The sequence below is a fragment of the Hyposmocoma kahamanoa genome, unplaced genomic scaffold (assembly GCF_003589595.1).
Source record: "Hyposmocoma kahamanoa isolate Upper Pololo Valley unplaced genomic scaffold, ASM358959v1 94, whole genome shotgun sequence".
Classification (NCBI taxonomy): Eukaryota; Metazoa; Arthropoda; class Insecta; order Lepidoptera; family Cosmopterigidae; genus Hyposmocoma; species Hyposmocoma kahamanoa.
This window is the reverse complement of record NW_020654878.1, coordinates 4,881,452-4,909,346: the sequence shown is the minus strand read 5'-3', so window position 1 is coordinate 4,909,346 and position 27,895 is coordinate 4,881,452. Positions and strand designations below refer to the sequence as shown.

The following is a 27,895-nucleotide window of genomic DNA, read 5'->3' as shown; positions in this document are numbered from 1 at the left end:
AACTACTCAATTTAAAATGTTCTCTCGTGAAACAACTAGAGTTGTTAAAATGTTAAAACTTCATTTGTAAGTGTTTGTTTTTAAATGAATTAAGTTAATTCAAAGCTTTTAAAGGACAATTGACTGTAAATACTTTACCAAAGAAGACATTGAAGACATAGAGAAGTTTTTTTCGTCTGAATTCTGAGACAGACATTTTGTAATCTGTAACAAAAGAAATGACAAATTTTATTATATCGGCAGTGGCAGAATAGAATTAATAAAATCATAGACCCTTATGACTTAAACGATATATTGTTGTAAATCAAAATGAAGAAAAAAGCTGTTGTAGTAAACACATAAATAGTAAACTTCTAACAACAGTACATTATTGAGATTTTTGAGAAATAACTCCACTAGTTTTGTTATGGTTATTAATACAAAGATCGAAAACTTTTTTTTTTCGTTGACCCGGTGATATTTGAACCCATGACCATGCTGCACCATAGGATTGCTTTAACCTGTGGCTCAGGTAGTAAGTTTGTGTTCATATTCACTCAACAAATGAGACTATACAATACTCTTGTGACGATGGGACCTCCTTACATCGTCATCTTACCTTTTTGTCGCCTTTCTCCGGTTTCTGGCCATTTGTTTTCAAATTTTGAATCGTTCCTTAATTCCTTTACCCCGCCATTCTGATTTTATTTCGTTCCATCGCCACTCCCTACTCGATCGCGGCAGCGAATGGTACTGCTCTAATTTTTTTACCAGACGATTCTCTTGCCAGTTTTAAAACCATTCTGTAATAACTACTAGGTACTAATCATGTGCCAATTTTAATACGAATCTGTAATACCGTATAACTCGGTCCTTTCAGGGTAAGCCTGTCTCACGTTTAGTATTCAAGTAGGGAGTGTTCTGTAGCGTTCTACCTGTTTATTATATAATATACCTTTTTTGTTACAGCCTCTTTTTTCCCCTTTCGTTTAAATTACGAATAAATTTTCTGCGGACCGAAATATCGTATTTTATTGCCGTGAACCTGGTCACGGCTCATTAAGGTTTACAACCTTTCCACTCTTAATAAGATATACGAATTGAATTCATTGCTTACTTGATAAACGATTTAATGGGAATGGCACGTAGGACTGATGATTATCAGAGAGATTTACCAAAAGATATGTTACCTGCTAAAGTAGAGGAGAAAACAGTTTTGTTTTGAGCAACCATTATATTGGGCTCTCTCGCACCCATTTAATATCCTAAGGCCCGGTATACATCAAAATGTACATAATATGTAAAGTGATTTAGACCCAGACAATATTACCATGATCAAGCAAGTGCTCAGTATACATTTTAATGAAAATATCGCATTAAAATTTGGCGCTTTGTATATGACCATAGGGTATCTAGTAAAATAAGTTTTTCATACACAACTGAGGGCATACTTATAAAGAAGAAGAAAGAATTATGTAATTATATATAACGTTTAGTGCTTGTTACATTTTAGTTTACTGGGTCTAAGGAGGTTAGTGTTATATCAATCTTTTATTGCGAGAATAAAAAAAATATAATAGTAAAACATAGTTCATCAAAAACTTTATACTAAAGGTTTATTATACTGCTTCTGCGTACTTGGGTGACAAATATCCGTGGTATCTATGATGTTTGAAATAAATATTATAAACGATGAATGTGTACAAATGTTTATTTACAAAAAAGAAACTCCTAGAGGTTGTTGCTCATTCGTGTCTGGCGAAACTGCCTTACGAATGAGCAGTTCCATATCTTCCTATTCTTATCCACTTTTGCTTATACGGGAAGGACGCTATTACCTGAGCCAGCGAGCCCGCACAGATACCTTATCAGACAGGTCCTGACCCAGGTTTGCCAGTTGACCTTCATCCGATTCTAAAAAGGCTAGTTAGTGCCTTGGATGAGCGTCCCGTGCACGCACATCGCCCTCCTATTATCTAAATAGATACCGGAGCTGTTGTCATGCTTACGAATGAGCAGTAGATAATAATAATAATTAATTTATTTGTGAAAACACAGGTTATAAAGAAGCTGACATGTATAAATTAAGTATAGTTTCATTCCGTCCGGTCAAATATTAGTCATACAAATATTGAAGGTTATATTATACATTCACTCACATGCACTTCGACAGACCAAACCAGGTGTAACATGTTTATTTTACAATAATATTACATGGGCGTGCACCATTGACTTACAAATAAATGGACGACGGGTCTAATACAAAAACCACGAAAAAAATGTCCCAAGTCAACCTATTCGAAATTTAAATTGTAATGTCATCGCAGTATCGCGCTGTCAGTCGAACAAATGAAGACTAAAGCGGAGTTTGGCGCTCTGTATACGATTTTAGCGCCTTACAAGTGCGGGCACTTTTTAGCGCGGACCCGACGTCCATATAATTGTAAATCAATGGCGTGCACACATAGATTTAATAAGTCGGTCAGAATTTAAACGCGATGCTAGTTACACGGGTCAATTTTAATGGTAAATAGATGTCAAAATATCGTAATATGAATAACGTCAATAACGTCCAATGTCAAAAATTAGACAATAAATTTGGGGATTTATCATTTACAAATTCGAACACTGGATATTTTATTAGTCAATAACTTGTTTAATTGTTTTTAAAATAGGATAAAGTTTTTCTCAGACCTTAGTGCTTTTGGTAAAATTTTGGAGCCATTACAAAAACACTTTTCTGCGTGAAGGTAAAAAAGTTTAATTAATATGATGATTTCATAAGCAATTTAGGAGATTATTAAACTTCGACTTTGTAATCTCGCGGTGTGGAGATAACCAAACAAAAAAAATTGCTACAAATGGCAATAACACAGCTATTGCCAGATTCTGTTTGGCAGAAACGTCAGGCGTTTAATATCCACGTTACATATCGAATCCGAAAAAGTTCAATTTGACCGGACAGAAAAATAAACTACAAAATGCGACTGCAAATTGTGCATATTTCACACCCACTATACCACAAATGAAAAACGTTAAAATCGTTTTTATTTCCATGAAAACTTTTCGTGTTTGTTGGATGATTTCCAGAGCTGATTCAATTGACCATGAACGCTTTTACATAATGGAATAATACAGTAAACTTTGTTGAATACAATTTCAGAGAATAGTTAAATGTAATCGCTGAGTTATAATTTGACTACCGCATAGCTTTCTAATCGATTAAACATTGCGCGAAAAAGTCAGAAATATTATATCTAATTTCGCCATGTTGCAATTTTGATAGTTTATATTTTGTAAGCCATTAAACTTGAAATCTATTAGTATTAAGAGAATTGCGTCTTATGTTTGTAACGCTTTAATATTTTGGTTTTAAAATAGCATTACTAAGAAAACTATCATAGACTATGAATTATCTAAAAACTGTCTACAAGACTAAATAACAGCTATCTACATTCTACAAATGGTCTTGTAGCATTCTAGAAGGGTTACTTGAGAAAAAAGATAAGAATCACTCTTAACACTACCTACAGATGTTTCTCAAAGCACTCTCGTGATCTACTAATAAAGTTGTGCCCACGTTTACTTTAAATTATCTAGAAACCTTCTTCGAGATATCTTGAGGGAATTTGAACTCTTAAGATATTCAATCGAATTAAATTCTATTAGATATCTTATAGTATCTATTTAGATACGGGTGTGCTGCTTGGGCGCTTGCTATTTTTTAGGCAAAAAAACGGCTGGTAACACATTTGTGACGTCATGGAAGAAGAGATAGTTCACCAATTCATAGTTCATATATTATCGGTGTTTTGTAAGAAGCACCACTTCGAAAAAAATTTCAAGGGAGCATTTTTTAGGTTTTAACGACTGTTTTAAAATAACGCACATCATACTCAACATAGCTCCGCACTGGGGAAACCTGTGCCGCAAGTGCCATGGACACACACATAGACAACCACACATTACAGCCAAACTCACGAGAGAAGTAAATGTAGGCAATACAAATATTTCTCCCGGCCCGCGAATCGAACATGGGACCTCTGCGTGGCAGTCCGGTATGGTAACCGTTCGACCACAGAGGCAGTGAAATAAATATTTATCGTGTTTTATAATTCAATATTGGTTTTAATTAAGTATAAGTTTTAAAATTTAATTTAAAACAGGACGTAAATATTTTAAAACAGCCGTGACAAACGAAAATGATCCCTGAATGATCCCTTGAAACATTTTTCAAAATACCGCTTTCACCATTTCTACATAACACCGATATACTGTGATAACCATTATTGAAGTCAGTTGCATCGTGGCGTTCAATATCGGAAACTCCTTTTGTTTGTTGTCGCCGCTAAATGGAAAACAAACTTGTTTTGTTCTGCACTCTGTTTTATTGAAATTTTTAACTGAAACAACAACATGGATGTGCGAACAGAGTTGAATATCTGAAAAACAAAATCTGGCACAACACAATACAAAAAACAGGTTGCGAACTTGTACAATCCGGTTCTAATTAAAAAATTCAATTTCAGCAAAAACTCGTTTTGCGTACGCCTTTTTTTTCCTAACTCGGAATCGTGAGTAAACGGAGGCACAATTATTGTTCCGAAAAGTCGTTAAATTAGGCGTTAAAATTGCCGTCCTTAAGTTCTAGCCCCTTTGAAATTAAATAAAGCATTTTTAGCGATCAGATTAGAAACTGTATCAAATAGAAACTTATGGCTGCTAAGTTTAAAACCTCAGTTACTTTTGTTTGCTCAATTCCGCCTTGAATATTTTACCCTAGCAAATAATCCTCGTGGACGAACAGAGCTTTCAGTGAATAATGACAACTTATAATCTATGGTAAAGCCAATCCATCGCCAACTACGGAGGAATTAGCAACATAGTTTGACGAGTCAATAGCGCCAAATCGGTAAAATTATAAACTGATAAATGGATCGATCGACTGAAACAATCAATGCAGTGATATTAGTTTTAAATAAAAAACTTCAATGAGACTCAGACGTATCAAATAAACTAATTTACGAAATTAAGGCAAATTTTTGCTTGACATAGTTTTGGACCAGTCCGGCGGAAACTGCGCGCCAAAACGCTGACAGCCCGGTCACTCAGTACCACCATTTTTTGTAACAAATAAGGGCACATTTTACTTTCATCTCACCTGATGGAAAACAACGTTGATGCCGACGATTTATTTATTTATATATTTATTTATTCAGTTTACGAACACTATACACATTATATCATTCAATTAGGTATTTAATATTATAAAACAAAGAACTTAATGCTATAGCAGTTATAGGCGAAGACAACATGGAATGTAGAATAAGAATGTTAACATTTACTATTACAATTTGAATCGATCAAACATATTAAATTTAAAAGAATGTCAATAATAAGAATAAAGCAGAAAATAAAAAAAGCAAATGCAAAATGAAGCAATTAAGGCATAAGAATATACATATATATATTTAAGATGTTTTAAGATGTCAGGGACTTGATAGAATGACTAAATTTGGGCAAACTGTCGGCAAAGATGTCAACAGTGTTCATACACTTACTGTTACGCAGACATGCCAGTCTAGTCAGAGGTGCAAAGTGGCCCAAATTAGAGTGGGAGCTTGGGGTACGGAACACGTTAAAACATTGCGAGGTTCTTGGCAACCTACGCGGTATGTTAAAGCCTAGTTCGTTCAGTAATTCTGGCGTATCCAGGATTCCATTAGCAAGCTTAAAGAAGAACAGATTGTCAAGAGTGTGCCTGCGATGCGATAATGATTTCACCTTGAAGTGCTTAAGTCTGGCGTCGTAGTTCTTCAAAGACTTAGCAAGAAAACAGGGATAGGTCAAGTGCCACATGAATCTTTTCTGCACCCTTTCGAGTTTCTTTTTGTATACGTCATAGAAAGGGTTTCATACACCACTACAGTACTCTAACCCGCTTCGCACCAAAGAATTGTACAGCATTTTAATGCTAGGCGACTTAAAGTCCCTACAGTTACGCAAGACGAAACCGAGAGTTTGAAAACCTTTAGATACGATGTTGTCGATGTGGATATGGAAGCGAAGTTTGCTATCGAGCAACACGCCCAGATCTCTAACTTGGCTCACATTAGAAATGTGATTACCTTTAATCGCGAATAAGGGATTGACGACGTGCTTAGTTTTTCTGGTGAAATACATTGCGTAACATTTAGAGACATTTAAACTTAAATTTAAATTTAAATTAAAACCAGGAGTCTAAGCGGTTAATGTGTTCTTGTAATTTCGCAATATCGTCATTGGTATTCATAGCCTGGAAAAATTTCAAATCATCACCAAAAACCAAGAACCGCGAGTGCCTAAAGCGTTGATCTATATCATTTATAAAGATATTGAAAAGCAATGGGCCCAACCCAGCAGAGGCGCTGCAATACCGTTTATGAAAAGCTTACGTAGAAGAAGTTGATGATTAACTTTATCAAAAGCCTTGCTGAAGTCATTGTAAATGACGCTTACAGACGAGCGCTGGTCAAGAGAGCATGAGATATTATCGATGAATTGAACGAGGTTAGTAGCCGTGCTTTAGTAAATCCATGTTGCTCTGCGATTGGGGATTAGCAAGCGCTCAAAGACCTTAGCAAAGATTGGCAAAATGGAAATAGGCCTGTAGTTGTTCACAACTTCGTTGTGTCCATTCTTATGCAAGGATACTATAAGAGCCCTTTTCCATGCAGTCGGAAAGACACCAGTGCTCAGAGACGTATTAAAAATAAATCGCAGAGAATGAACCAATGCTGGGTGATGATGCCCACATGGCCACAAATTTAGAAGGAATACCATCGGTTCCAGCTCCCTTCGAAGGGTCGATGTGGCATGTAGGTTTCATTACTATGCTTTCTTTACTTTTGTCACAACTGCCTCCGTGGCCGAACGGTCACCATGCTGGATTGTCACGCAGAGGTCGCGGGTTCGATTTCCGGGCCATCAGAAATATTTCTATGGCCTACATTTATTTTTCTCGTGAGTTTGGGTGCAATTTGTGGTTGTCTATCTGTGTGTGCATGGCACCCGCGATACGGTGTGCGTTATTATTATATTATTATTGTTATTATTATATTTAGCGAGAGATAAACATTCACAAATGTATGTGAGTTAGGAGTTAAATATTACTAATGAAATAATAAATTCATGCCATGCCGCCACAGGAATCGAACCCTTGACGTCTCAATTAAATTGCAACCATTTTCCTACTTGGCTACTACCGCTCTGATCAAAATGAGACTCGCTAATCTCTCTCAACTAAAACAAACAGAATGCGGCACCGTAACTATCAAAAACACGTTTAAATTTGAACATCAAATTCTGTTAGGCTCCTAACTGAACATCACTGTTGGGAACGTATTGTATTTTCCAGCAAATACTGAGTTAGTGACTACAGCTGGTACCACACAAAATATTTTTATATTTAGTGTTTTTGTTTACGTGAATAATTTTACTTTTATTTTGTTTGCAATTTTGTCTTGTATTTTTTTATATTCTACTTTTGAATGTTTTGTTTTTCTTCTGTTTTGTTTCGTTTTTCTATTGCAATAGTTAAATAAATATACTTTCTTTCTTTCTTAAATTATGATACAATTTTCTTTGATTTATGTATCAGGAACTTTAAAGTAATATTGGAAATAAAACTAAATTTTCCGATGTAAATCGCGTGAAAATAATCATTTTGGCTCCTTTCCGATCCCACAGTCTTGTCTGACTGAGGTGGTCCTCAAACCAGTTATGTCTAATATAATAAAACCACTCTATTCTGAACTATGGTTAGAAAAGTTATTATTTTAAGTACCTTATTTATATATTTATTTTATTGAATATCATGATGTTTTTATTACAAACTAACAAACTTTTGTAACAATACTCTAATAGTTTGTTATTATTATAAATATAAAAATTGGACAAGACAAAGAAAATTTCCTTCCAAGTAGATATTTGGACTCGAACCAGGGTCTGTTTTCACATCGGGACCACCTTATTTATATATTTTATAGATTATGTATGACATACAGAGTGGTTTTTTGAAATGGGACAGTATGAGGAGATCAGAAATCATAGAAGATACGTGGAAACTGTCTCAGGAAAATTTTGTAGCAGTAGAGCTCTTACCTATTTTTGCTGTCAAGCAGTATCAGGACCCCTCAAATCTTTGCGATTTCTGGCTCTGAGTGGCACTGCAACTGTTATGGACAGACATGTAGCTTACCATCAGGCGTAAGACTTGTTCGTCCCGTCTCTTGATATCATATAAAAAAAGGAACCATTATCTCAGGAACTCAAAAATACTTTATGAAATTTGACCAACGTCGGTTGTTCCGGTTTTTTCGTCCCTTACAATGAAATGAAGACTTCATGTTAATATTATGGATATCTTCTTTCTTATTGAAATTATGTATATTTTTAAGGGCATATAAAATATTTGAGTAAATGTACTGTGTTGCCACAGTCATGGTACCAGTCTCCTTAAACTTTTCTCTGACAGAAACCCGAGAACCTAAACGGTATACAAATATATTTCGCTTTGCCCCACGTGATTACACGGTAAGCTCACGTATTCTGCGGACTGCGTATGCAGCGGAGCTTAATCTGCTGGCCAGGGAAGATATACGAAATGCGAAAATCTATTTTTTTTTTAGTTATTTTTCTATCATTCTTTCATGTTAAAACCCACACTAACCAATTATTGTTTTATAACCGTACGAGAATTGTGAATACCTGAAAAAGCTTTTACTGTGAAAGCATTTTAAACGTTATGAAAAAATGAAAAAGACGTAGTGTGTGTTGGACAGCATTGATTGGTTTCATAGTTGGTGATGTCAAAGCGAAAAATTGTTTCATTGTTTTGGGACTCTGTGAAATAGGAGATACAAACAAACATGATGCGGACATAGGAGTATATTAAAAAATGCGAAATGCAGATATGATTGATTTAAATTCGAGAAATAAAACAAAACACGGTACGGACCTCGAGTATATAGTGTGCTTATATGAGATAAAAAGAAGGATTACAATGATAATACCTATTTCTGCCGCCAAGCTGTAATGTGAGCATTACTGCGTTGCAGTTTTGGAGGGTAAAGGTGCTGGTAAAAGTACAGACACATGGGCTGGTAAAAGTACGGACTTGTCAACTTATGTCTCAGGTTGACAGGTGCAGTGGCAGTGTCCTTCAGATCTTTGCGATTTAAAGCCCTGAGTGGCACTGCACTGCTATGGCCAGGCGTGTCGCTTTCTACGAGGCGCACGACTTTTTATTCCCGTCACTTTATATACTGCCACTGCGTCCGTCGCCATGTGACGTAAGTTGTAAACTCCCAAAATCCTCCATTACCCTTCGAAACGCAGTGATGTTCAAGATTACTACTTGGCGGCAGAAATGAGTAATATGGTAGTATTTCCCTGGACGACATTTTTTACAAGGAACTCCATTGCCGCCTGTTAGGCACAACTAGTTCGTCCCATCACTTCGTATCAAAACAAATTAAAAAAGAGTAACATAAGGATGGACTGCTTCGGACTTTCGTATAGTCCAAAGGAGAAACAGTGAGGGTGGAATTAGAGCGCATACTGTCCGAAATGTATCAGATAGAAAGCCGACAATCAGGCTACTATTCTGAAGTGATAAAGACTTAGAAGCTTTTCCATAACAGAGTCGATATTCTTTCAATTCATGTAATAATTTCTAACAAGTGCAGTAACAGTAGGCTGGTCTGGAAATCTTTGAGGGAGGCCTATGTTTAGAGGTGGACGTCCTCCGGCTGATATGATGAAGTGCAGTATTTCATATACGTTCAATTCATGTAATAATCCCTGACAAGTGTAGTATTTTATATACATTCAAGTCATGTAATAGTTTCTATTAGTAATTTTTCTACTTGTTTTTAGTTAATATTTAGGTTACATTTTATACCAACTAAACTACGGAACGAACCATCGGACCTCACGAATTTTTCTAATGTGCTGGTTGTCGTGTCATTGTGTTTGGTTTTTCAACGACTTTTTAGTCGTAGCACCATCAATGAGAAATCTATGAAAGTTTTATCACCAAGTTGGATACCTTTACTGCTACCAGCTTAGATATATGTAATCATTAATTTGTTTATCAGTTTTGTTTCAATTTGTCTGCTGAATAAACGTTTCTTTCTTTCTTTTTCTTGCCTCATATAATTGCTTGGTACATTTGTAGTTATCTGTGCTCATACAAATGTATACTTTCTATCCACATTACAAACATCAAAATAAATAATGCAATTTAATCTTGATTGTATGTAATCCTATGAGTCAGCCCGTATATCCGTCTTTGTCGTGCACAGTCACGGTTGCGATCCAAGGTTGTCGTAAGGATTTAATCGTAGATCGCATCGCTTTAGCTTAGGTATGGCTTTATCTGGTATTACGATGTGTTTAGCCCGATTTACGTCCTTTAGGCTGCGTTTCCACCAGACATGTTGCGAGGTAACAAGGTAGGCGATGTGCGCGCATAAGGTCCATCCGGTCCACCAATAGGATTAGTTCATTTTCTAAGCCTGTTTAGCGCACCTCTGATGGAAAAGGATTAGCGGAGCTAAGTATTTGTATATACAGAAAAGTGAGAGATGTGTGCGAGGAATGTATGCGTAGGATGCGAGTGAGAAGTGTATGCGAGGTACGCGAGCGAGTCATCGCCTCCGCGCACCGCACCATTCACCGCTTAGCTACCTCGCACATCTCTGGTGGAACCCCAACCAAATCATGCAACTATTAAGCATTAATGTTTATGTGATAGATTGACCAGATTATCATTTTACGGTTTATAATATAAGAGCAACTAAACTGCAATAAAACCGTTCATTTTAACAAACTAGTGGAGTAATTTCACAAAAAAAATAATTTAATATCAATTAAATACAAATTAATAGCGACAACTCTAGCCAGGGCTAGTAGCTGTAAAGTTATCTAACTGGGTGACGAAATACTTTCATAGATTTCTCATAGATGGCGCTACGGCTAAAAAGTCGTTGCAAACGAAATACAAAGTTCCGATAAACAAGCACATAGAAAAATTCGTGAGGTCCGCTGGTTCGTTCCGTGGCTTAGTTGGCATAGCCTCTGACACGGATTGCCAGAAGACGTCGTTTCGAATCCGGCCGGATTGACGGAATTTTTCCTAAGTGTTAGATCTTTGTATTAATAATTATAAAAAACCATTCATTTCTTTTAGATATACAATTATAAGTGTGGTATTGGTCTTAAAGACAGATTCGGAATTAACGCTGGTAGATTGACGGCATAAAATAGAGCGAATGTGGATGTAACCGTGGGGAGAATCGAAGCACGGCGTACATATTTCGGTCAGATTAGGGATGTCCTTAAAAATGACCGGATTATAAGCATAATAAACGGGCGTGTTTGAAAAGACTGACGGGATTGGAGGAGGCGATAGAGGTTTGCCAAGATCGTAGCAGGTGAAAGTCCATTATCTCTGCCTATCCCGGTGGGAGATAGGCGTGATATTATAATACGTTGAGACTGTTATATTTTGCACTAGCACTCTATAATCAATTATGGTATTTCAAGCTATGGACGTACATATAAAACTTTCTGCGAAATATTTATAACCTTCAAATTAGATTGCTGAAAGCCATTGTAGCTCTAAAATTTAGATATAAATTTAAGAATAATTATGGCCAAGTATTTCAAATATTTTAACTATGTAATGTGATGAACGTCTTAAATAGCGCTAAACTAGCAATAGGTGTTAACAAGCGCGTATCACGTAAAAGTGAGATTCGAGAAAATTGGAAATAAAGTTTTATTGTCTTATATCTTTTTAATATTTATAATATGAGTCATATATATACTTTATTATTTATTTAACGTTTAACGTTCAGGTGTTATTATTATTTTAAAACAATTAGAAACATTTGAAAATAATTTATTTTCCTTGTGTTATACGCCCTTGTTGCATTAAACCGGTAAATTTATGGAGCGTTCGTTTTGTTATTGGATTTTAAGGAGATAAATTGGGAATCAATCTTATTCAAAAGTTACTTTGAAATGCAATTAAAGATATTTTTAATCATTCATTGAATTTGCTAGATTAAAGTAAACCGACAGTATCATCTTCAGCAGGTCTCACTGATCTCCTAGATGCTCCATGTTGAGGATGAATTCGTTAGTTTTAGACATTTTTCAGTTTTACATGTTTTGATGCAATAACATCAAAACGGGCTTTGGGTGTCAAACGCCATTGTTGTTCCCAACGCTTCAATTGTAACAGAAAATTGTGAAAATATCAAGTCGCTAAAAATCACAGTATTCTTTGCGTACATTATCACATTTGCTTAAGTACGAGATACCTAAATGTAATAATGATTATGGTAAAAGACTTTGATGTGTGAACTTCCTCACATATTGAATAAATCCGTGCAGATGAAAGGATTGATAAAAATACCTCAGAGATCTGTATCTTAGGCTTCCAGGCTCCCCACCTCAAACTTAATGCCATTTAATAGAGATGTAATGTAACAATTTTAAACTATACTATAAATAAAAATAATTGAGGGAACATGTATTTAAAACAGTCGTGTGTGGCTGTGTGTGTATGATTTTTGTAGTCATGATCGCATGTATAGGCGTTAACTTGTGTTTGAGAAATTGTGTGTGCGTAAGGTGTTGTTTGTTTCATATTTTATTTTTCCACATCTACGTTTCTGGTATCCAATGGTATCGCGAAGCGGTGATTGAATTTTTGTTATAAATAAGTACTGTTTAAAAAAAATACAGATATAAGTTACATAGCTATAATCACCTTATAAATTATGCATCTAAATAATTTTCAAAAATAAAGAATACGTAATATTTTTACAAGCCCTGATAGCCTAATGGTTTGATCGGTCGTGAGTTCAAATCTGGGCTTGATTTTTCGGAATTTTTGTGTGAAATGTAATTTGAATTTTTTTTTGTAGCAGTATGCTCCTTGTGATAGAGTTCGCCCAGGGAAGTACTCCCACTTTACCTATTACTGCCGCCAAGCACTACTGTCAGCCTTATTGTGTTACGGTTTTGAAGGGTAAGGGTGCTGGTGAAATTACAGGCACATTGGACTTTTCAACTTATTGTCTCAGGGTGACGGGCGTAGCCGCAGTGCCCCTCAGATCTTTGCGATTCAAAGCACTGAGCGGCACTGGATCTGTTATGGACAGGCATGTAGCTGACGCACGACATGACTGTCCCACAATTTGATAATATATAAAAAAAATACAATGTGCAAAGAAAACATCGCACACTGGGACCCGTTCATACAAGGCTCAAAACTCAAATTTCAAAATGTAGGTATTTAAAAAAATATATACATTAGCGTAGTTGTAATAAAGTATCACATGACGTGTAAAAATATTGAGTCGCTAACTGTTGTCAGTTGTGAGTTGCATTAGCTCTAAGTTTGCCCTTTGCGCTTAATAATAATCATTCCGTAACGTAAGTGAGTCTGTGTGCGGGTACGTTTGACATTAAAATCCATTTAAGTACATTATGTCAGTGACCAAACGGGGTATGTTGAGTCTCTTAAGATTTTTATTATTTCATATTATATCGGTATCGGACAGACGACTAATAATTTGAACAATATGTAGTTATGTAGTAATTTTCAAACAATATGGTCACGGTTGACTGGCATGGAACTTATAAAGGGCCCGAAACATGGGTTTGTTTGAAAAAAACAAACGTACGTGACTTAGATTCGAAAAAATTGTTTAATTTTATAATTTGAAATATTTTCTTTTGCGTAATAAATTGGACGTACGAGTAGTTAAGCAAAAAGGATCCAACCCACAAAATTATCAAAAAATGAGTTATATGTACCAAACGATTCCTAAAATCTAACCTCTTAGATCAGAAAAACAATCCAACATATAAACTTAAATAAATATCTCTGGAGTACGTGACATTATAAGTTTTGAAAATAAAACAACAGTGAGTGGCTATAGATTGGATCCTTTTTGTTTAACAACGTCCAATTAATGTTTGCAAATTGCGAGTAATAATGTCAATAATAATGTTTTTTTTCTACTACAATAAATTCTTGAGCACAATTAAGGTTAGTGAAAGCAATTAGGGGCAACCGACTCACATCCAGCCGGCGCCTGCTGACGTTTACTTGTAATGCTATTTAATTGTATTATGCCTTAGTAGTATTAGTAGGAAACAATACGACGGATAAGTAATGATAATATAATTACAAATATAAAAAAAAAACTGACCTCAAAAGTTTGTTCTCTATTTGCCAAGTTTTAATGAATATGGTTAACGGAAAGTGGGTGAAATTCAAGAAACTGGATTTATCATCTAATTTGATGGATTTAAAGGTGGAATATTTTCTAAAAATTTAAATGGGACTACTACTGATGTAACCCCTTAGTAGCAGGTTAGTAGCAGTAGAGCTCTTTGTGATAGAGTTCATCCAGGGAAGTACTGCTACCTTACCTATTTCTGCCGTCAAGCTGTAATGTTAGCGTTACTTTCGTTTCGGCTTTGAAGGGAAAGTGAAATTACAGGCACATGGGACTTGTCAACTTATGTCTCAAGGTGACAGACGCAGTGTCAGTGCCCCTCAGATCTATGCGATTTAAAGCTGTGAGTGGCATTGAAACTGTTATGGACAGGCGTGTAGCTTACCACAAGGCACACGACTTGTTCGTCCAGTCACTTGATATTTAAACAAAAACCCCTTTTCGACAAAAAAAGAATCATCGCAATATGTTCACGAATGTCGAAGTAATCGCATAACACAACACCAAAGAACTCACCAACTCACAAAACACCCACTCCTTTTATTGAAGTCGGTTTAAAATAGTTTAATCTTAATCCATAATATTAAAATAAATATATACTACATCACACATAGCGTTTAGTGTTCGATTATAGTCCCCGAGAACTATCCACTATTCACTTACAGTATCCGCTGACTCGGACACGTGGAGAGAATGGGGGAGGAGTGGTTCAGATGCAGTAGAGCACTTTGTAAATCCAGTGAAGTGTCACGTTACTGACTTCTGCCGCTAAGCAGTAGCATTTGAGCATTACAGCGTTCCGGTTTTGAAGGGTAAGTGTGTTGATGAAATTACAATCACATGGGACTTGCCAACTTATGTCTAAGGGTGACAGAGCACTGTAACTGTTGTGGACAGGCGTCACGCTTACCCTCAGGCGCATGACTTATTGTCCCGTCATTTGGTAACGTAAAAAAAAGAAGAGACGATCGCATCGCGAAGAGCGTACTTGTGACGACATCCTAGGTACCGCTGGAGCGACAAAGTCCGGAAAGACGAGAAGGACCTCGATACTGTTAGAAGAGGTAGGCTCAGAAGGTGTGGCAGAATCTAGCGTCCGAAGCCACAAGACCTATTTTGGGTCACTGCGCCGCCGAAGTAAAGTACATAACAGCCTCTTTAGAATCATTGCTTGTCTTGAAAATAACTGATCAGATTTTTGGTTTATTGTTTAATTGTCTTATAAATCTACTAATGAACTTTTAATAACATATTTTTTATGATACCAAGTCACGGAAAGAATGAGTTGTGCTCCTGGTGGTAAGCGGTATGTCTTTTCATAACAGTTGTAGTGCCACTCAGACCTTTAAATCGCAAAAATCTGAGGGACACTGCCAGTGCGCCCGTCACCCTGAGGCATAAGTTGACAAGTCCCATGTCTACCAGCACCCTTCAAAACCGGAACGCAGTAAGGACCACATTACTGCTTGGTGACAGTTAAGGAGGCAGTACTTCTATGGACGAACTCTTTAACCAGGAGCTCTACTGCTTCTAATTTATTTCCACGTAGGAAGAGAGAATTCGCTAGCTAAAGACTACCTATGCACTTATAGAACTTTGTAAAGAAATATGTTACAATTTGTTGTTTCCTTATGGATTTATTTTGATTCCCAATTATAATTGACTGTCTCCGTGGTCGAGTGGCTTGCACACCGGTTTTCTTGGTGTCGCCATCTCTGAGGTCCCCGGTTCGATCCCCGGCCGGGTCAGTGTAGAAAACTAACTTGTCTATATTGTCTCGGTTCTGGGTGTTTGTGGTACCGTCGTTGTTTCCGATTTCCATAACACAGGTGCTTTAGCTACTTACTTTGGAATCAGAGCTACGTATGTTATGAAGTCTAATATCTATATTTGTATCTATATTTATAAATAATTGGTATTGTACTTCATCATTCAATCCAATCCAGGGTTCATTCTTTGAACGCTGGACCAAATAAGATGGTCAATAATTTAATTTAATATAACTTATAAAAGTTGTCAAAATAGTTAAAAAAAAGTTACATAACGATATTATATTATAACATTCTAACAACCAGTAGCACTCTGCATAATTTAATCTAGTCACGCTATTTAAATTATGGTATTAGACCGAAACTGATTTGTCAAACTACAGTTTTGGGCACAGTGCTGTTATTTAACATTATTACGTTTTATGTTGACAAATCGCTGTTACATTGTCGACAATTAACAACCGCGAAATATTGTTTTTATGGAAAATTCAAATTCTTGTAAATAAAATTTTTATCTCCACATCATCATGAAATTATACAATGTAATGGAAAACCGATAAATCAGAACCGCTAGGTATCTTATAGATAATATTATTGTGTTTGATTAGTTTAAAAGATGAATAGGAAAAAAGAAACAAACTTCATCTGGCTGACAGCGCGCTCGCAAGGTAGTCCTCAAAAGTATGTTTAATTTTTTAGGTGTCTCAAATATAATTACTATTTCAAAAAGTAAAATGGTTTTTTGTTCTTTTTTAATATACTCTCTGTAATACACGTATATAAATCTATGAATATGGTATATATGAATATGACTAATCGCAGTAGTGTCTGCCGCCAAGCAGTAATGTTCGTCAAAGACGTGCCTTTAATTTTTTTGTCTCAGCAATGTTTCTCAAATCTACGTGATTTAAAGTTCCGAGTGCCACTGTAATACGTGAAACATAGATAAAGCGGGTGCGGGTCAGGTGGATGTCGGGTCGGGAGGACGGCGGGTGTAGTAATTCCGTGTATTTATAATATAGACGACAACACAACGCGAGCGGGCGCGGGACCCGACCTGCGTGCGTCTCGCGCGTGGTTTGTTGTTGTCCATATAAAGACACAGAATTACACCCGCCGTGCTCCCGACCCGACACGCGCCCGACCCGCACTCGCTGTCAGTGTTTCAAGCTTATTGTGATGGGCAGGCGTGTCGTATACCACCTGGCGTACAACTTACGTGTCTTGTTACTTGATATCGTTAAAAACTGTCTACATTTTCAAAATTATTTAGACAAAACTTGCAGTCTTCCACTTGTTATTGTCCTAATACACATCTACCGCCTCACCAACACGCACCATGGTCTTTCTTTAGGACCTCTATTTGGTCATAGTAAATTCTCCTTGATCGCTCTCTCTCTCTGTCTCTCTCTTGCACTCGCCTTATAAATCTGTTTCGTCCAAGTACTTTCATTCTTTCTCTCTTTAAAGGACGGTTTCAAAAAGGTGAAAAGGAAAAAGAAGTATACCAGCTGCTTAGTGGCACCGCCGCGACTGACCCTAACCGCTCACGCGATGCGCTCATCCTACCGCAAAATGGCGGCTATTTGGTTTAGCAAATTAGAAAAGGATTCAGTTGAAATACAAGTTTTTAAAAATAAAAATTATTATTCTGCTTTGCTAAATAAATACCCTCCGTACTACAACAAAAACATCTCAAATAAAATGCAGTAATACGCCGCAAATCCTGCACTTAAAAAGCACTAATGAAATTTTTATCATTTACTGCGTCCAGCGATACTGATGATTATGCGTGCCATGGTTTCGCTACTCCACAAAGTCTGCGGATAATAATAATAATTCATTTGCGGTAAGAGTACCAATTTAACATCTGTCGACCTTCATGAACGATGAGTTATGGCCGAAGGGTGTCATATAACGACGTTTCTGAGGCCGGACACCCACGTTGCGTCACACGCTGTAGACAATACGTTTAAATAATAATTTAGTCGTTAGTGTTTTATTATATTATTATGTATGTTAGTCTATAAGGTATGTATTTATGGGTCTATGTAATATAAATAAATAAATAAAATATATGTCCGAACCATCTAAGCTCTACCTGTATATGACATATATTTCTCACTATATCTTCTACCACGCCGCGAAGCTTATCATTACTATACTATAACAATATTATACAATAAATAGTAGAACTCTACATAACGTAATCTAATCACGCTATCTGAATTATAATATCAGAACGAAACTAGCTTGTTGACGAAAGACCAAAAAGTTCAATGATGGAAAAACTTTTTATAATTACTGTGTAACGATATTACTTATATAATAAATACTAGCACTCTATACAACGTAATCCATTCTCTGAATGAAACAGCTTGTTAAACTATAGTTTTCGGAACAACATTGTTATAAAATTTACATGGAAAATTTGACGTAAATAAACAACGGTTAAGTGTAGAACTATACTTTTACTGGAACTTTATGGTGTTCATAGACAAAATGTTATAATCGTACAACGTAATTTTTCGAAGCATATTTCGCGGTCGCTAACGACAAGAATGTAAACTCATAGTTAAATACAGGTGCTTTAGGCGAAGCGCAAAACGAGGCATTTGTTAACATAAAACTTAACTATGTTAGATAGCAAAGTGTTGTACCCAAAACTGTAATTTAACAAGCTAGTTTCGTTCTGATGACATAATTCAGCTCGCGTGACTAGCTTATATTGTGTGGGGCGCTACTGGTTGTTACATAATGTCTTCATATGATAAGATGAGAGCTGTTTTCACAGTTGTTATAGAACCTATTCAATCTTTCTTCCTAATATTATGTGTTGTGAAAGACTTTTTTGCGTAATTAATTAAAGTTTGCACATAGCGAACCGAACAATGGGAATAATAATATTTTTTACATTACTATAAATCCTCAAGGACAATTGAGACTAGTGAGAGCAATTGAGGGCAAACGATTCACATCCAGCAGGCGCCGCTGGCGCCGGCTGGCGGTTTCTTGTAACGCGTTTCAATTATACTGTACCTTGATGTGATCAACAGGAAGCAATACGACGAATATACAATAATAATAATAAAATCGTTTATTTGTCTTGATTAGAGATGGCAATAACGATTTCACGTTAATAATGAATTTTACTGCTATGTTGTTTTTCAATAACTGTTCATATAAACTATTGTCAGTTATCCTGTTATCCTGTTGTTATGTGGTTTTATATACAATACAACAATGATAGTCAATGAATATTATATGTAATCTGTTATGGTTCAATCAACTTTTTTTAAGAGTGAAAGAAAGCTATTTTTACAGTTTTTTACACGCTAACAAAACATTAAAAAATCGTGGATAATGACGCTAACGCAATGAAAACAAATTTGTTATGGTTGCAATGTTATTGTTGTTCTTTACTTAAACCGTTACCTAAAAACGAAAACAGAACGGCTGGTTTGGGTACTAGTAGTATGTAAATTGATTAATATTAACTACCTATCGATAACAGATATAAAAATATGACGTTATTTTAATTACATCAAGAACAAAATCGTAGTTTCAAATATTTCATATATAATAGTAAGATAATAGATAACAATAAAATATTAAATTAAAGAGAGCTTTATAATGCGAATTAAAACATTATAATCGTAAGATTTTCAAACTCGTAGCATCGTCAAATCATTTTATCGTTTTTTTTCTCACTGCTATTGCTATTGCATACTAGCTAGTTCGCATGACGCAGCAACAGGCTAACAGGATAACAACATAAAGTGAGCTAGTTGTTCGATAATGAATTATACATTGCGTAAGAATAATACATTACATTATCTGTTTTTCTAATGTTGTCCTCCTTATCATAACTAACGTAATCGACATTAGCAAAATTGAGTTATTAACATATCTGGGATCAGTAAAACGTGATTTACAACCCCCTATAAGCGGTTTTTTAGCTCTTATTTAGTTTTAGTGAAGCAAAATCACCGTAATTGACATTTTTTATGTGATATTGAAACTTTAGGTGCCAATATCGTGAAAGTTACTTACTTACTTTTCTCAAACTCGTATCTTAAAGCTCAAAGTAACTAACTGAAATGCAAAAAATGGATTCTGTGTATAAAAAAATAATTGCAGGCTGATTTCACATAACATTTCCCTCATATTCACATACTGGCTTTTACCTATTCTTAAAGTAATGCATCTAAATTAACACTCTTGATAAGAAATTTAAAATAAATTGATAGTTTTTCTATCTCCTGAATAATCATTCTTTATAAGATAGTAGTTTAAGAAAGTAAGGCATCAAAATGTGTTAGTTATGACAAAGACAATAATAATCATTGACTTACAAATAAATGGACGACGGGTCTAATACAAAAACCACGAAAAAAATGTCCCAAGTCAACCTATTCGAAATTTAAATTGTAATGTCATCGCAGTATCGCGCTGTCAGTAGAACAAATGAAGATTAAAGCGGAGTGTCGCGCTCTGTATACGATTTTAGCGCCTTACAAATGCCGACACTTTTTAGCGCGGACCCGACGTCCATGTAATTGTACGTCAATAATAATAATGATCATCTCTAATGTTAACCTATGCGTGCACGTAAACCCATTGTTGTAATTATGGTGTCCTGCATTTTGGTCTGAAGGAAGAAATTTATTTTAAAAATAAGCAGTAACTTTTGTTTGTCTTTTCCGTTGCTAAATGTGATTTATGTTTTCCTATGCAATAAAAGATTAAATAAATTAACTACGTCACACATAGGGTTTAGTATCTGACAATAATGGTGGGAGATAAAAAGTTCTGTAGCGCAATAAAATAATAAAATGTTTCATAATGCTTCTTCAAGAAATGGCCATATTACAATACCACTAACGAACACCTAATATCATTCCCAGTTTATTAATAAACGCACAAAATAATGAACCGCAGAGCAAAATATATTTTAGGTGGAAATGGTCAACGTTAAAAAGCAGATGGGATCTGTTTTTTCGGTGAATTTTGAAATGGATTTACATCCACAACGTAAAATACATTAATTTGTAGCAGGTGTGGAAGGTCCTGTCGGGTTGATTACATTATTTATTTAACCATTTCTTATACTGACAAGTAAAATATAAATTCAATTCTATGCCACTTACAATAAGACTAAGTAATGGAAAGTATTGTGCCATTTAGGAAAATGGTCTTATATGTATATCCCGCGCTGCCCAATTAGGCATTTTGGACTTTGATCTTCGTTCAAAGATGAAATTTTCGTTCTTCGAATTCAATTGGATGAATTAAAAATAAAATGAAATTCAGAAGAATTTTTGATCTTTCTTTAATATCTTTAAGTAAATATATTATGCAATATACACTTAATTTAAAGCAAAGTAAGGAATAAGATTTTGTATAGAAAAAGTTTATTTCAAAATATTTTGATTCCGAGCAAATAGGAATATCGCTTGTAGACCTAGAGATAATGCTGTATAAATAATACTGGTGAAATGTGCCTGCAATTTCACCAGCACTGTTACCCGTCCAAACCGGAATACAGTAATGCTGATATTACTGCTTGGCGACAGAAGTAGTGGCAGTACTTCCCCGGACGAACTCTTTCAAATAAAAACATAAACAAACTTTATTTAACTACTAGAACTTTACTGTCATGGTCAGACAACGAATATTTGAAATTTGCGTCCCATACAGAAAACGTACAAATTTTCGGGTTTCATTTATTTAAAGAGAAATAGGGAACATTTTATTTAAAATACTATAATTCAACTGCGCAGTAGCAATGCCCCTCAGATCTTTGCGATTTAAAACTCTGAGTGGCACTGCAACTGTTATGGATAGGCGTGTTGCTTACCATCAGGCGCACGACTTGTTCGTCCCGTCACTTAATATTATGAAAGAAGATAAAATGATCCCCGTGATATTAAGGACCCTCATTACTCGGATTCGGAACTGATATGAATAGGACGTAGTACGCAAAGGGTCTTAAACTACAGTTTTCGGAAAACTATTATAGTAAAGTTACGTTGTTAAATTTGATGTAAATAAATGACGGTTAACTTTGAGCTTTATCAACTTTAGCCTTCATATAATGTCACATAAAAATAATTGAATATCAATTCAATAAAAATTTAAATACAATGAATAGCGACATCAATAGCCGGACCTGGTAGCTGTAAAGATATTTAACTGGGTGACGAAATATCATAGATTTCTCATAGATGGCGCTACGGCTAAAAGGTCGTTGAAAAACCATATACAAAGATACAACGCAAGCACTTAGAAAAATTCCCGAGGTCCGCTGGTTCGTTCCTTGGTTTAGTTGGTATAGCGTCTGCCACGGTATAGAAGACGTCGGTAGAGTGCGGCCGGATCGAGGGATTTTTTTCTGAGTGTTCGATCTTTGTATTAATAATCATAACAAACTAGATAAAATGTTGTATGGTAAATTGCACAGGGTGTCGTCTACAAGTAGATTTAAAATTTTCCATAAAAAGAAATTTCGCTGTCGCCAACGACTATAAACAATGTATGCTTATAGTTAAAATACAGGTGGTTTAGGCGACGCGCAAAACCTAAGAGTTATTTGTTAACATAAAACTTAGCTATGTTTAGATAATAGACAAAGTGCCAAAACTGTAGTTTAACAAGCTAGGTTCGTTCTGATGACATAATTCCGCTCGCGTGATTAGATTATATTGTGTGGAGCGCTACTGGTTGTTAAATAACTTGCCTTTGTTATGATCAGTTGAAAGCTATTTTGACTCTTGTTATAGAAGTTATTTAATCTTTATTTCTAAAATTATGGGTTGTTCAGAAAACTAATTTCTTGACTTTATAGTTTAATCGTGTTGTATATGTATCTCGACACGATGACGGAATCAAATCATTGTAACTATTTTATAAAAAAATCGACCCTAAAAGTTCGTAGAATTGCACCTATTTACCAAGTTTTATTGAAACCGGTAACCGGAAAGTGCACGAAACCGGATTCATCCCTAAGTTTGACATCCTTACAGGTGGGATATTTTTTCAAATTGAAATGGATCCAATATTGAAATACCCTCTTTCCAACAAAAAGAATCATCAAAATCGGTTCACAAATACGAGTAATCGTGTACTATACTTTAAAAAAAAAACAGTCGAATTGAGAACCTTCTCCTTTTTTTTTGAAGTTGGCTAAACGTATATTCGTTTGTTTGCTAAGCGCGCCTACAGATAGACTGCACGTCTGCAATGAATGCGTGAAGCGTTGGCTGCAGTCGATGCGAACGATAGTCTGAGAATAAAAAGTGGTAGTTGACATTCTTAGGAGAATATATGTGTAATTTTTTCTAGATCTTTGTTTTTCGTTTACGACTTTATAGCCGTAGCGCCACCTGTGAGAAATCTATGAAAGTATTTATTTCACTGAATAGCAAATCAACTTTAGTTTTTTTTTTCTATTTAATTCGCGTACTTATATTTGTTCTTGTGTCGCTGTTAACTGACCATGGAGCCTGTGACTTTGGATAGTTTTAATTCGTTGTTGTGTTACAAGTTTTTTCTAAAATGAACGCACACACTATGAGTGGTTACACACGGCGACCTTTAGCAGCGATGCAAACGCGCGACTGCATCGATACGAACGCGCGATTGCGTCGATGCAATCGTCTATCAATCCCAAGTGTAGCAATGCAATTGCGCGTTTGTATCGATGCAGTCGCGCGCTTGCATGGCGTTTGCAATGCTGCTTAAAATGGCGCGTATAGGTAGATAGACAATTAGCAACTGCATTGTGTAGCTAAACTCTAACGCACTAGAGAAACCCTGAATTAAGGGTGCCACGGGTGTAAATGTAGGCCATACAAATATTTCTCCCGGCCCGGGAATCAAACCCGGGACCTCTTCGGCCGCGGAGGCAGATTTTTAATTTAATTTTAATGGACTTACTCTTGACAACTACCTAGTTTCGAGAAAGAAGGGGTCTTCAATAGAACGAGCGCACGCAGACGATGCTTCTTCAATAACGTTATAAAGACATTCTACTCGTATGTAATCAGAAACAAGACGCACGCCGGGAATTCCATTCCTTGGCGTGCACGTTATACAGGATGATGAAAAGCGCTTAATATAATTCAGACCCAAGCAATATTATTCCTATGATCACGTAAACGCCCAGTATTATATTATACTAGTATTATAATAAAATTATCCCATTCATAATTTTATTAGCGCTTTATTATCTGTATGACCGTAGTGATATTTAGGAAAAAAACATTATTCATACTTGTTTGAGTCTGCATGTATGTAATTATATTTAAAGGCATTAAGCGCTTTTTTCAACGTAGTTTACTGGGTATTAGGAGGTTAATGGTTGATATGAAAAATATAGCTGTCATTTGTCAAAATTTAACAATATTAGATAGATAGGAGTTGTAACAAAACTGTCCGTGATTTTATTCATACTTACAAATAGCATAATGTACTTATTAAGCTTAATATGGAACAAAAGTAACAATGTAATGGAAGCATAGTACAATTTTCTAGTTACAAGTAGTAAATTTAATAGAAGGTCACGCCCTATGTATGTTCTACCTAAGAGGCTGGTAACGATTGCTCTTTGGATTTTTATACGATGGGGGGAACAAGTCGTGTGTCTGTTAGTAAGCAACACACCTACCCATTACAGTGTCACTCAGAGCTTCGAATCGCAAAAATCTGAAGGCACTGCCTCCGCCTTCGTCACCCTGAGACATAAACTTGACAAATCCCATGTGCCCGTAATTTCACCAGCACCCTTTAACAATCAAAACATGTACGCAGTAATGCTCGCATTACTTCTTGGCGATGGAAATAGGTAAGCTTGGATACAGCTAATTAAACATTAAATAAATAAATATTAGATAACATTGCATACGTTGCTCTGATCCCAAAGTAACTAATTAAAGTACTTGTGTTATGGAAAAAACAATGTACAATGCACAAAATGTAGCTCAGGTTGATGAAACAAATTTCTTGGGCCTTACTCTTGATAATCACTTGAGCTGGAAGTCACATATAAATAAGTTAAATACTAAACTTAGTAAATACGTATACGTCCTGAAAAATCTGACGAGAATAACGTCACAAAAAACTGCTCTTTGTGCTTATCACGCCTATGTAGCCTCTAGTTTGCGATATGGTCTGCTGCTTTGGGGGAACGCTGCTGCAACACATATTACACCACTGTTTAAAATCCAGAAGAAATGTGTCAGGGCCATGTTTGGTGTGGGCCAGCGAGAAAGCTGTGTACCCTATTTTAGAAAACTAAAGATTTTAACCCTACCATCTATGTATATTTACGAGGCCTGTGTTTATATAAAACAAAATCCAGGCAACTTTAATCTAGTGAAAACCAGACATCCCAGGAATACAAGGAACAAAATAGAAATACGGCCAAAACAACGCCCCACCTTGGAATTTTACAATAGAACGATGTTTATGTTGGCACCTAAATTATTTAATAAAATACCAGATGCAGTTAAAGAACTAAATTGTAGGCAATTTAAAATAAAATTACATAATTTGTTAGTTACACAATGCTACTACAATATAAATGATTTTTTAATAGATAACATAAAATGTAAAATTCAACCACTGTGCGTGATTGAAATAAGAATTGTGTAAAATATTGAAAACTTAGTTTCTACATTGACTCGGCCTGGGATCGAACCCGGAACCTCAGAGATTGCGACACCAAGAAAATCGGCGTGCAAGCAATAAAATATAATAAGTAAAACCACTTCTCTTAAGATCCTACCTGAAAAGTAGTGTTAGGAACATATTTTACAGCAAATGCGGCTGGTACCATACAAAACATCTTTATACTTAGTGTCCTTGTTTATGTGAATAATTTGCGTTTTAATTTAATTTCTATTTTTTTGTTTGTCATTTTATTTTGTAATAATTTATTCATATTTTACCTCAGAATGTTTTGATTGTTTTTTGTTTTTCTTCCGTTTTTTTTGTGATATTCTTCTTCATCATCTTCATCATCAACCCATTTATATGTCCCACTGCTGGGCACAGGTCTCCTTTCAGACGAGGGTTTAGGCCATAGTCCGCCACGCTGGCCCAATGCGGGTTGGGGACTTCACACGTTTTCCGAGGGTTGCGAATCTTCTTCAACGTGCAGGTTTCATCACGATGTTTTTCGTCACCGAAAAGCTCGTGATAAATTTCAAATAAAATTTCGCACATACATACCTATACACATACATACCCTGCACATAACCACCAATTTAAAAGAGCCGTGACCTCATTAAGACGGCTTTACCTTCTTCGATATGCAGTTTTCATCACCAATCCTTTATTGGTGACGATAGGTATTGCTTCTAAACATTCATGACTATACGCAACTTAGATAATAAAGCCCATTGACCCCTCAAACTATCACTAAATTTTATGATACCAAATGACGAAAGACACATATCACAATAATAATAAATAGTTGGTTTATAATTACACCAATTATTTTGTCTCAAGTTATGTAATTTTCTGTACTGTTAGGATAGCGGTCAAACGATTAAACCATTGGAGCAACTCAGAGGTGCGAGCCCGGATTCGAACCTACGACCTTCTGCTTGAGAGGTAGCAGGTCAAACCATTAGGCTACCACGGCTATACGGTGTCATTCTTATTAAACAAATAAATTATTTTTTTGTCTTACTTAAATAAACATTTTTCTTTAATAAAATTTCATTAGCGATCTAATGTATCGACTTCTTTTTTAAGAATTATTTTTTTTAAATCACATATATTTAGATTTTTCAAACAAGCAAACTTTTTGAGCTGTATGCAGGTCTCATGGTCACGGTTGACTCTATATTTTATTTTCGCTAAATAATTTATTTTTATAGTTATTAATACAAACATCGTATACAAACAAAAAAACCTTCGATCCTGCTGGACTCGTACCATTGCCTCCGTATATCGTAGCTGACGCTCTTCCTAACTTTATATTAATAATTATAACAAGCTAGTGGAATAATTTCACAAAAATAATTGATTGTCATAGTTGTAAAATATTGTGACATTTAATAAACTTATTATGATTTTTTTATCAATACGATTTTTGGTATTATTACAAGGTGTTTGTACTCATTATAAATCAATTATGAAGGTGTTTCTGGCAACGTCTCCTTTACGGTTATATGCCGACATATATATATAATAAATTATGCACAATACATTGTTTCATATCTTCAACGCCGTTGTGACTCAAGTTTTGTCGGTTTCAAAGCAATTTCGAAGTTTCAAAAGGACAAATCAATCCAACAATTCTAAATAGTCACAAAATGGTCACAATAGTGAAACGTTCAAACAAGCTTCTAGTTGATGTGGGTTCGGCCTGCGGTTCGGGAAGCCTTTAATTCACTCCATTGTTTGATTTAACCTCACACGATTGCTCTCTTTGTAAAGCCCCAGGCGCGCTGAATATATTAGTGGGGAAATTTGAAGCTTTTGTTTGTTTTATTTTTGTGATATTAGGTTAATAACTGCCTTTATAGATTATTTTTCAAACCGTTATCACGGTTACAGGTTTCTTACCATGATATTCATGACCTTGATGTGAAAGGTCATATTTGCGAAATTATTCTTTTCAGAACAGATGTTTAAAAATTCTATGAACGAAATAAGTCGATAACTTTTCATGTTTGAATAGGAGCGTTATAAAATTTCACATATTTTTTTTATAAGTAAATAAAGGACATTTGAACTCCATCTCCCATGATGGAAAGCGACAATGAGGTCAAATGTAGCTTGTACACTTATATAGTGCCTATTCGCTCTCGCCTTGAAAAGGCCCAAGTTATA

At 35.5% G+C, this 27,895-nt stretch overlaps 1 protein-coding gene across 1 annotated transcript in view; it reads right to left on the bottom strand.

Moving 5' to 3' along the window:
* Positions 1-27,895, bottom strand: part of LOC113237765 (calexcitin-1) — a 114,386-nt gene that overhangs the window by 18,691 nt on the left and 67,800 nt on the right. The window contains exon 3 of the mRNA XM_026474405.1: positions 139-204. Within this exon, the coding sequence (XP_026330190.1) occupies positions 139-196 (58 nt within the window). The 5' untranslated portion in view covers positions 197-204. The remainder of the gene's footprint in view (positions 1-138; positions 205-27,895) is intronic.